The 11,281-nt window shown below is 49.6% G+C and overlaps 1 protein-coding gene across 1 annotated transcript; it reads left to right on the top strand.

Moving 5' to 3' along the window:
- Positions 1-3,468: 3,468 nt before the first annotated feature.
- Positions 3,469-11,055, top strand: KCNJ2 (potassium inwardly rectifying channel subfamily J member 2). Its single transcript, XM_056322253.1, has 2 exons — positions 3,469-3,601; positions 8,661-11,055. Exon 2 carries the CDS (start codon positions 8,877-8,879, stop codon positions 10,158-10,160), a length of 1,284 nt encoding a protein of 427 aa, XP_056178228.1. The 5' UTR covers positions 3,469-3,601; positions 8,661-8,876; the 3' UTR covers positions 10,161-11,055.
- The last annotated feature ends 226 nt before the right edge of the window (positions 11,056-11,281 follow it).

The raw sequence follows: 11,281 nt of genomic DNA, 5'->3' as shown, positions 1-11,281 counted from the left end.
GGCACTTCTTCTCATCTTGTGGAAACCGACTGCTTTGATTCTACCAGACCGTGTTTTCTTTGCAAGTACAATACAATTAAGCTATTTTCAGCTGGCAATAAAATCCTTGAGAACCAAAGCAGATTTGGCCACTTTAAGAGATGAAGACTAATGCAATCTGATAATTAGGTCATTTCACCGCCAAGACAGAAAAAAGCAATTTAATAACATCTCCCATGCAGTAAGACAAGGGCTAAAGCCTCTGGTCCCAGCTGGCAAGGACTATGCTGCAATACAACCTCACATTTACTTCCACAGGGCATCTGCAGATCCCTGCAAGACTGAGGAGCAGGGTGGCTGTGACGGGCAAAGGCAAGGACTGTGCCGGGAAGCAGAAAATACGGGGAGAAAAAGCCCCTTCTTCCACTGATGTGGCCTCGCTGAAATCTAAGAAAAGCATCCTGCTTCTTTGGTGGCTCCTTTTGTTACAGCTTTTACACTGGTATGAAAAGTGAATGTCCTGCCTTCCCAGAGCTGCTCTTACCCCTCGACACCGTTGCTTCTGCAGGTAGCAGATCTTGTCTTGAAAACTCCTCAGACTACAACCATTTCACACAGCTCTTCTAATATTTCAGTCAGGAGGCTCTGCAGTGAGGCAGTAAGAGACTTCTGTAGCTGGGCGACATCAAATTAGAAAACCATTCATTGAGAGAAGGAAAACAAACCCTCACTCACTCTTGAGGGTTAAGTTTTCAGCTGTCTCTCACCCTTCTTTGTCCTGGCTTGTTGCAACAGGAAAGGGTTTTTTAGAAACTTTTCTTGTAACTTCAACTTCCCTGTTTCGGTGGTTTGGAAGTACTTCTCTTGCTGAAGTCCACGCAGCGGAGAGACAGCTTTGTTACCGTTCTCGCTATCTGTATAATAGATTAGAATCGATATTTCATTCTAAGAAGAGCTTTCTGGGCAGGACTGCGCCGACTTTAAGCAAGCTGTAAAATAGCCATGATGTATATGCTTTACCCTTCCTCAGGATGAAATGCGAAATGGCTTGACCTGCAAGTCTGTACTGCTGTGAATAAGTCTTACTCATATCAGCGGATCTGGGGTCTGTGGGTCTAGTAGGTCCGTAGTCTTTATCAGTCGGTTTGCATGAGTAAAGGCTGAGTAAGAGTCTACGAGGTCAGGCTGTAATCTGTAATATCTTGTGGACATTGTGCAGAGATTTGCTGAACCCACCCCCCAGCAAACCGTGTGTATTCTTAGCAGAGCATCTCTTAATAGTAACAGATCACAGCTCTACTTTATTTCGCTTACATATAGATGAGCACATACTTCTTCAAGGTGAGTCAAATTGTTGCTATTTCAGCTGTTGGTAGGACATGTACACTCAGAGGAATGAAGGATTTTTTTCGCCTCTGATATAGGTACATAAACTGCAGCATTTGTGCCTATGGGTTTCAGATCCTGAGGATTTAATAATCTTCATCTTACTGAATGAATAAAATAATTGCAGCCATTCCCTCTCACAGATTTTTTCCTCCAGATTCGTCATTCATAAGAAACTGAACTGTGTTATAGCACTTTTCTTTCACTTAAAAATGAACAGAATCACCCAAGAATAACTTATAAACAGTATGATTGCCTAATGTGCCGGATTGCTCAATGTACACAAGCACTTGCCTTTTCCATCCCTCTCCCCATCATGCACATTCTGCTTATCCTGCTCACATAACACCAGGGGCTTTTAAAACCAGCTGCATTTGGCCACTGTATTTGTTGCTGCAACAATGCGGCGCTTCCTCATTTGGAGTATAGGGAACCCGGCAAATACTGGAAGCGACAGCAACGGCAGTTGGTGGAAATAGTTAGGCAGCAATGCCAGGAGTGTGTTCTTAAAGCCGATACTCCACGAGAAAACATTTGGGCAAAGCATTTTCACCGAGTGTTTAAAGACAGCTACTGTCAAGAGTTGTAAACTTACAAAACAAATGAGAAGGAGGAGGAGGAGGACAGTTTAAGCAACTACGGGTGACCGCAGGCACTGGCATTGCTGTGAAAGCAGGGAATCGTATTTAAAGCCTGTTCTGGACGTTGTAAGGAAGCTCCTGGAGGAGAGTGGCTGACCCACTGGGACCAGCCTGTTCCTCAGCAGCTCCAGGCAGAAGACCTGCCTGCTGATTAATGCCGCCTTGCCCCCAAAGCATCCCCAGCACCCGTTTTCTGGGTGTCGCAGAGGCTCCCTGTCGCAGTCCTGGGTGCAATTCAAGGTGTTCACGCCAATTTCTCCAGCTGCCTGTGGTTGGCCAACCTTGCATCCAGCAGCCACCTTCATTCCCAGTTTTCCAGCACCCACGCAGGGCTCCCTGCTGCATTTCAGCTGCTGGCACTGAGGGGCTCAGCTGGCGAGGGCAGCGGCCACCTGCCTCCGAACCTGCCACCCCTGCACTGCCCATCGGAGAGGGAGGCTGGCAAACCTCACGGCGTGCTTACAAGGCCGGGTTTGCTCCTGCAAGGCTCCCGGCCAGAGGTTTCATCCTTATTTTCTTTGTCTTAGGCCATGTCTGCTGTAGAGAGGACAAGCTATTAAAAATCATCCCGATTTCTGCATATTGCAACAACGGCCACTCAGCCTGCTGAGTGAGCTGCCACAGGTGATCCAGAAAACAAAGAAATGGATCCTCCGTGCTGCAGCTGGGCAAATACTTCCCTGGCTTCCAGCTTTGCTCTGAAAGAGCTTAGTCCAGGGATGAAAGGTGTTGTTTGGGAAGGGACGTTTGAGTGGGGTTGGAGGAAGAGTGTTAATCTGGCTGCTGAGCTGTGGGGTGCTGGACTCGCTCCTGATGCGTGTCAGGGGCCACGTTGGGGAGGGGACCCCCCGCACGTCGGCCCTTCCCAGCGCTCAAACAAGGGATGGGACAAAAGGGACCAAACTTGGCTCTCCCGGGTGTTTTTCCGCACTACCCGTGCCCCCCATCCCCGAGGAGAAAACGGGAGTGAGCAGCCCACCGACCCCACGGGGACCTCCGCGGGGTCCCGGCCGTGTCCTGCCCGAGCCCTGCTGTCCGGGGGGGCGCTGGCGGGCGCGGGGGGGCGCTGGGGGAGGGGATGCCCTGGCAGGTGCTGGACCCCCGCTGGCGCAGCCGGAGGGCGCAGCCCGAGCCCAGCCCCGGGCAGCCCCGTCGCCTCCCCGCGGGTCCCCCCCGCCCCTCCCCAGGTCCCCCCTCCGGCCCGGCGGGTCCCCCCCCGGCCCCTCCCCGCGGGTCCCCCCGGCCGCCCCCCCGCGGGTCTCCCCCGCCCCCCCGGCCCGGCGGGGCAGCCCCGGGCCCCCTCCCCGCGGGTCCCCCCCGGCCCGGCGGGGCAGCCCCGGCCCCGCCGCAGCCCCCGGCCCCCCTGCCCCGCCCCCCGGCCGCCATTGGCGCGGCGCAGCGCGGGGGCGGGGCCGGCGGGGCCGCTATTAAACATCACATGGCAGCCGCGGCGCGGGGCAGCGGCTCATCCAGTGCCTGAGCGCGGCGCGGGGCGGTGGCGGGCACCGGGCACCCCGGGACTGGCTTGTGCGTCCCCCCGGCTGCGGGATCTTACCCCTTGGAACTCCACGGGCACCCTGCAGGGGCAGCGGCAGGTAAGCGGCGCCTTCTCTCTCCATCGCCTCGGGACGCGCAGTCAGCTCGCCTCCAGGTGCCGCCGCGGCTGGCGGGGGCAGGGGGATGCGCCCCAGCTCGGGGGGCGGCCAGTGTCCCCGGGTCCCCCCCCGGCCCGGCTTTCGGTGCCGCTGGCTGTGCTGCACGCCCGGGCACAGCCCTTCCAAGGGGGAACTCCTGCCTTTCTCATGCACCATCCCCGAGCTATTCTCGGTGCCTAAAATAATTAGATAGGTATGCTGCGAACACTCGAGCATCTGCTTGCAGCATCTGTTTGTGTTCATAACTTTCCATGCACCAGCTGCTTCCCCCCTGCCCGCCCCGGGATGTTTTATTCTGGGGAAGGGCTGGAAGTTTGCATGACAACTCGGCGTCGCAGCAGTAGCACCGCTCCATCCCTTTCCATTCTTCTCGCCTGTTGTTTCCTGTACAAGAGAGGTCAAAAGCATCAAGTCTTCGAGATCAGATGCGTGTTTTTGAAAGGAGCGTCCGAAATGTTTTATCGGGGTGTGAAATGAACCTGTAACTTCATTCATTGGCATTCTGGAAACGGGGTGTGTGTGTGTGTGTGTGTTATTTTTAATCATCCTGCCAAAAAAATAGGAAGAAAGCAAAAAACCCCAAACCCAAACAAAAACAAACCTTGCAGCTGGGGAGCTTGTGAAGAGACTGTATTGTTTCAACTTAGTTCATGACAGTGAAAGGAAAAAATACTGATAAGGAATGGCAGATTTATTCGCAGGCTTGAGCGACTGCTTTGTCATCTCCCTGGGGCGGGGGCAGCTGGGGACCCACAGGTGGCCTGGGCTGAGCCAGCACCCCCAGCGCTCTGCCCCCTGCCCGTCGCCACCCCCAGCCCGCAGGCAGCCCGCACTTGTTTCTGTGTTCCAGCCTTACCTTTACACTTGTTTGCTTTTCCATCCTCACAGCCGGTGCATCAAGTACACCCCCTGGTGATGACTATTCCACTTGTAGTTATTTTGTCATCAGCTAGAAATATCCTGAACCCGTCTCCTTCGCAGGACAGCAGATGCAAACACCACTTGTCCTTTCCTTTCTCCTATTTCTTCGCACCCATTTCCCTACATCATCTACTCTTTTTTTTTTTTTTTTTTTTTTTTTTTTCCCCTTTCCCACCGCCTAAGCGTGAAGGACAGATCCTTCTCCTGAAGGCAGCTCAGGACTTTGTGTAACTTGAGTCCTACCCAAACCAGTGGAGAAGCCCTGGGGAATGACTTTTAAGTAATGCAGGGGTCTGGAGAAAGGTTACAGGGGTGGTTGTGCCCAGCAGCGAGGGAGCTGGGGCTGTGGGAACAGGCTTCGCTGGGGCGAGCAGCTCCTTTGTTCTGCGTGCCGAGGGCAGCAGGGGAAGGCGCTTGGTGAAGGTGGTGCTGTGCTCTCTTAGCAACATGTGCCCGGCTGGCTGCACGGCTGTGTGGCGTCAGCCTGGGAATAACTGCTCCAATGCTCATTAGTGCTTCTCTCTCAACACCCCACCCCCCCCCCCCCCCCGCTCTTTTTGCACTTCAGAGTTTTTGCTCAGCGTTAAACCTTCTGCACAGAACCCCCTTTGAGCTGTTGTGGAGTTTCGACGCGCGATGTTAACGTCTTTGGGGGGGGGAGGTCTTGAAGGGGATGCTTGCTGAGGGGGAAAGTGAGGGTTTGGGCTCCTCATCGTGGCATTTCCACAAACGTTGTTTCAGAAACGCTGCAGATGCAGCACAGCCCTGTGTTCCTCTCCTCCTCCAAGCATCCCCTTGCAGCAGAGCAAGCCTGGGGCTCTCCCATCCCATCTCATCCCTTCCCGGTAATGCTGGGTCCGTGCCTGTGCTGGTAATTACAAGCTGCTTTGCTCTAATCTGGTGTTCTCTTCCAGGAGGAAAGGTAGCTTGAATTAATCACAATAACACACCTAGTGATGATTGAATTTGCAGCTGCGTGTGTGTGTCTGGGTGCAGTGTGTTGGGCCCAATTATACAAAGATTTGGGGTGGTTGGTGGGTACCGCGTTGGCTTCTTTTGCCCAGCGAGGCTTGTGCGGCTGGTCCCACACTACCTTGGCATCTTTAGTGCCACTAATATGTGATAATGGGGGGGGGCGGGGGGGGGGGGGGCAGCAAACTTGTTTTGCCTTCGAGCAGCAGGTGGATTAGCAAAACAAGAACCATTAGATTTTCATGCTAGTTTGATTGTTTCTGGGATTTGGGGGGAACCTCTGCTGAAGCTAGCTGTGAAAGTCAGGGTGAACACCCATCAGGCAGCTGGAGGATCTACCGGGTGTTCGACAGAGCCTGTGCTGCCGAGCGGGAGCACAGTCAAACCTGCCGTGTTGCCCTGGCCAGTCCCTGCTCACGGTGCTGGTGGTGCTGCCATCCCCGGCATCCTCCATGCACTTGCGTTCAGGAAGAGAGGCAGTTTGTGCTGTAAAAGAGAGAAGACAACTCTGCCGCGGCACAGCATGCCAGGGCTTTGTTGTCTAAACTTCAGGCAGTCTGTAAAGGTCGAAGAGGGTGGCCCCAGGCACAGCCCGGGAGTTTAAAGATCCTCAGAGCCAAATTGGTGCAGGTTCGCTGCCAAGGGCTGAGTGCCGACAGCTTCGGGCTAGGAGGGAGAAATGCTGCACCAGGTACAGCAGGCAGAAGGTGCTCAGCCATTCAGAGCAGGAATATGACGGTGTATGATACATAATTTGGGTCCAAAACTTCTGAATGCAGCCAGCGGCGAGCTGGTGTTAGGATTTCAGTGATTTGTGGAATTCAAACAAATGTCTTCGGGTCAAGACTTTTGCAGGGGGAAGCTGCACATTCAGACACTTGAGACTTCACAGCTTATCTTTCCCTCCACCGCAAGTCTTCCTCTAAAATCCAAAAGGCAATGCCGGGGGAGGGGGAACACCTTCAAAATAAACTTTCCTAGGCTGTGTGTTTCCACCAGCTTGAAAGAAAACAGACTTTGAATGTGGAAGTCGAACACGACTATGATTATAGGATGTGGTTTATAAAAGTGATCTATTTGCAGACCAATGCAATGGTTTTCCAAGAAGTTTTTTGTGCAGAATGTATTAATAGCAGTTTTGCTTCCCCGCTCCCCGCCCCCCCTCCCCTGCCGTGTTCAAGTTTCAGCCCCAAAAATTAAGTGAACATAAGAAGAATACCTTTGTGCTTTTGAGAATAATATCCTGATGGGAATGAGAAACCCCATGATCCAAAAGGCGTGAAGGGGAAAAAGGTGCGTAAAGCCTTTGCACAGTGTAGGCAAGATGGTCAGATAGGGAAGAGGGCAGCTGCACCATAAACCTGCATTGCTGGGAGCCGCACTGAAAACTGGGCATTACCGAACCTACCAAAAGCTGCCAAAATGTCTTGTACGGTGCTGAAGTCACAGATGACTAATCTCGGCAAGTAGGCACTGGGACGCATTCTTGCACAACAAACAGAAATGAGGAAAAAAGAGAAGGTAAAAGTAAATGCTTAAGAGATTCTAGAGGGAAAACCAGCCTGTGTGCCACTGTGAGCATGGCGTTTTCTGTTTGTCACCTGCTTTTCTCCTAACAAGTGCTGCTGACCTCAAACCCTTGTAATGTGGCTGAAGGATGTGGGGGGCCTGAGGAGCTGTTTGAAATCTCTCAAGTTTTTGGAACCCCTCTGCAGGGCGTTAGGGGCTGCTTTGGGGAAAGGAGATGAACTCTTACCTGCAGCTGCTGTCAGACGGGTGTCAGAGGAAGAGGCACAGAGTACTGAAGCCGCTTTGTGGGCAGAGGTCGTGCTCCTTGGTGGCTGCAGATTTGTTGGGTTTTGAACAAACTCAGATGAGTTTTGATAATACTGATTTATGAAGAGCATCGTGATTTAATCCCTCACTGCTGTAAATGGTACTGAAGTCTCCTCTCCTACGCCAAACGGGCAGCAGACATTCCCCATCACTTGGTTTTAGTTTTATTTCCTCCATGGGGTGCACATGTGGATGGAGCCGTTGCATTAACGCATCTCTTCTCCTCTGCAGTATTTCAGTTACATTTCCTGATATACAGTACATGACTTAATGGGTGACGCACTTGTTAAAAGCTTAACCTGGGTCTAAGCCAGACCTCCCTGAAACAAGTTTGGTGGCTTCTACCCTCAGGAAGAAGCTTTTGTAGCCTCTCTGCTGAGTCTTAATTGCTGACATTTAAGACCCACAGGATGCTCAGAACCGTTACCCATGGGAGACGGAACTGGCTGCCTCGGGCTCCCGAGGGGAAGGTGCTGGTCCTTGCTACCAAAGGTATTAGGAAGACCCTCGGCCAGTGCTACTCCATCATAGCCTTTTGCTAGTTGCATTAGGAGCAGATGAGTGTCGTTGCAAGGTTTAGTTTGCTTCCTATAACTTAGCCAAATGTAAGCATAAAAAACCACACAGAACCCAGTGAGTCTGGAGTTAGAGGAACTAATGCAGCCCTTATTCCTGCCATTTGCAGAGACTACACAACTCTTTTTCTTTTTCTTTTTTTTTTTTTTCCCCCCCCAGTTTAATTAAAACAAAGTTATATGCAATGTGAATTCATGGAAATCCCTGACACTTGCATTTTCCAAGTTTATTGCTTTTCTCAGGTCACATCATCTTCCCTTTTGCACGGTCCTTTCTTTATCATGGGTAAAACAGTCCAGGAGCGACAAATTGTATGTCATGAAAAACTGCTTCAGTCCTTATATTTGAACAGATGGATGTCAGGGCTAATTGTTTGTTTCAAAATAAACAGAAAACACAGTTGTAAGTATTAGATAGGTTCTTTGCACATCTGGCTTTAAAGTGAATATTGCCTAGACACTTGTGTGACACTGTCACTTCAGGGCTGTCACTTAGGAAGGGTGATGCCTTTGTACTAATGATGTCACTTCTGTCAATACACAGCTGTGCACATCGTGCATTCCAGAAAATGCTGCCGTTAAGAGTAAGGAAACTTCCTGCAGGTCCATTGGAGTAATTGTACTTGATTCTTTCAGGTTTGATACCTTACCCTGTTCCTCCAGGATCTAACACGATGTTTCTTTTTCTCTTGCAGACCATGCCCTCTCTATGACGGTTACTTGCTAAGCTAACTCTGCATGCCAGAAGACTGTCCTTGGTTGATCCAAGGGCTTTCGGGGACTCCGGCCTCTCCCCAGTTTTTCTGTGTGTGTGTGTTCCTCTAGAACTTTCAAAACTGTTTCTCCAAAGGGTTTTGCAGAAACTTAGACTGTTTTCTAAAGCAGAAGCACCTCAGTCCACAGCAGTAGTGATGGGCAGCGTGCGAACCAACCGCTACAGCATCGTGTCTTCAGAAGAGGACGGCATGAAGCTGGCAACCATGGCTGTTGCCAACGGTTTTGGGAATGGAAAGAGTAAGGTACACACCAGGCAGCAGTGCAGGAGCCGCTTTGTCAAAAAAGATGGCCACTGCAATGTCCAGTTCATTAACGTGGGTGAGAAGGGACAGCGATACCTGGCAGACATCTTCACCACTTGTGTGGACATCCGCTGGAGGTGGATGCTAGTTATCTTCTGCCTGACTTTCATCCTCTCCTGGCTTTTTTTTGGCTGTGTGTTTTGGTTGATTGCACTGTTGCATGGGGATCTGGAGAATCAAGAAAATAGCAAACCTTGTGTCTCTCAAGTGAGCAGCTTCACCGCAGCCTTCCTGTTCTCCATCGAGACCCAGACCACGATCGGCTATGGCTTCAGGTGTGTCACAGACGAGTGCCCCATCGCAGTTTTCATGGTGGTTTTCCAGTCTATAGTAGGCTGCATCATTGATGCCTTCATCATTGGTGCTGTCATGGCAAAGATGGCTAAGCCAAAAAAGAGAAATGAAACTCTAGTCTTCAGCCACAATGCCGTGGTGGCCATGAGAGATGGAAAGCTGTGTCTGATGTGGCGTGTGGGAAACCTGAGGAAAAGCCACTTGGTGGAGGCACATGTGCGAGCACAGCTCCTCAAATCCAGGATCACGTCAGAAGGGGAGTACATCCCCTTGGATCAAATAGACATCAATGTAGGGTTTGACAGCGGGATAGACCGCATATTCCTGGTCTCCCCAATTACGATAGTACACGAGATAGATGAAGACAGTCCTTTGTATGACTTGAGCAAACAAGACATGGACAATGCTGACTTTGAAATTGTAGTAATATTAGAGGGCATGGTGGAAGCTACCGCCATGACTACCCAGTGCCGTAGCTCATATCTGGCAAATGAAATCCTCTGGGGCCACCGCTACGAGCCTGTACTCTTTGAAGAGAAAAACTACTACAAAGTGGACTACTCAAGGTTCCACAAAACATACGAAGTGCCCAACACACCCATCTGTAGTGCCAGAGACTTAGCAGAAAAGAAATACATTCTCTCTAATGCAAACTCCTTTTGCTACGAGAATGAAGTGGCCCTCACCAGCAAAGAGGAGGACGAGATTGACACGGGGGTGCCTGAGAGCATGAGCACAGACACCCACCCGGACATGGACCACCACAACCAAGCAGGGGTGCCTCTAGAGCCACGGCCGCTACGGCGGGAGTCGGAAATATGAGTGACAAATCCTTCCTCTCTCTTTTGGTTGAAAGGAAAAAAAAAAAAGGAAAGAAATACATCTATCGGTCAAAGGCACGTTGACCTGAGAAGTTGGCCCAGAACAGTTTTCAGACAACGGTACTGTTGAAGAGCGGGGTGAAGGCAAGCAGACCTGAGAAACCCAGGCTGGTTTTAGGGCTGTCCTCAGAGGAGGGACGACAGAAAATGAACTCTAAACACAAAGCACTAAACATGTCTAAGTATGAACAGAAGGCACATATGTTGTAGAATAAATTATGTATATATTTTTTTACAAAACTTGAACTTGCAGGCAAGCTTTGGTTGGGTTATTATTATTTTTTTTTCAACTTTTTCCAGAATGCTTCTCTCTAGGGAACAAGAATGTTTTTAATGGCATAACAAAGGCAAGAATCTGCCTTATTATTATTATTATAATTATTTTTTAAAAAGCTGCTGCTAACTACATGAACACAAATGGTTATTTTTGTTGCAGTGTAGTTTTTATTTTCTCTTGTGTAATTTAAAAAAAAAAAAAGTCAGTGTTGAACTTTTTGGGTTGAAAAGCTGGTGATCACTTCAGAGAGGCCGACATTGTCAGAAAGTCTAAACTCCTTTTGAGGCCAGTAGTTTGATAGTTAGAATCAATTTCTCTCTTTCCAATTACATAAGGGGCATTATGTAATATCAGGCCAATCCGTAGCCTCCAGCAAAATTATGATTTTTGGGGGGAGAATTTAATTCTCTTCTAAAGGAAAAATGAGAAATAAAAAATATATATACATAGAAAAAGTACTAAGTTAAAACTACCTAAATGTATACCAAAGAAAATGCACAGTTTTGCACAGCGGAGTTTATCTTAAAAAAAAAACAAAAAAAACAAAAAAAAACAAAAACCAGGCTGCTTTAAACAAAAAAGATTTCAAACCTCAGACACTTTTTTTTGGTTTTTTTTTTTCTTCTTTTTTTCTTTTTTTTTTTTTTTTTTTCCTCTTTTCTTTTTAAGACCTTTATTTTGCACCTTATTCTAAAAGCTTAAGATTCAGATCTCAAGTGAGCTAGGACTCCTCCCCTTTCCCCCTGCTCTTCCATGGGGAAATAAATTCCCTTCCTTTCTGTAAG

This window comes from Falco biarmicus, chromosome 1, assembly GCF_023638135.1.
Source record: "Falco biarmicus isolate bFalBia1 chromosome 1, bFalBia1.pri, whole genome shotgun sequence".
Classification (NCBI taxonomy): Eukaryota; Metazoa; Chordata; class Aves; order Falconiformes; family Falconidae; genus Falco; species Falco biarmicus.
Note: the sequence above shows the minus strand (reverse complement) of the source record. Positions and strands in the feature narration are given on the sequence as shown.

Coding starts and splice junctions, on each gene's coding strand:
- KCNJ2 (XM_056322253.1), top strand. CDS start 8,877: ATGGGCAGCGTGCGAACCAACCGCTACAGCATCGTGTCTTCAGAAGAG.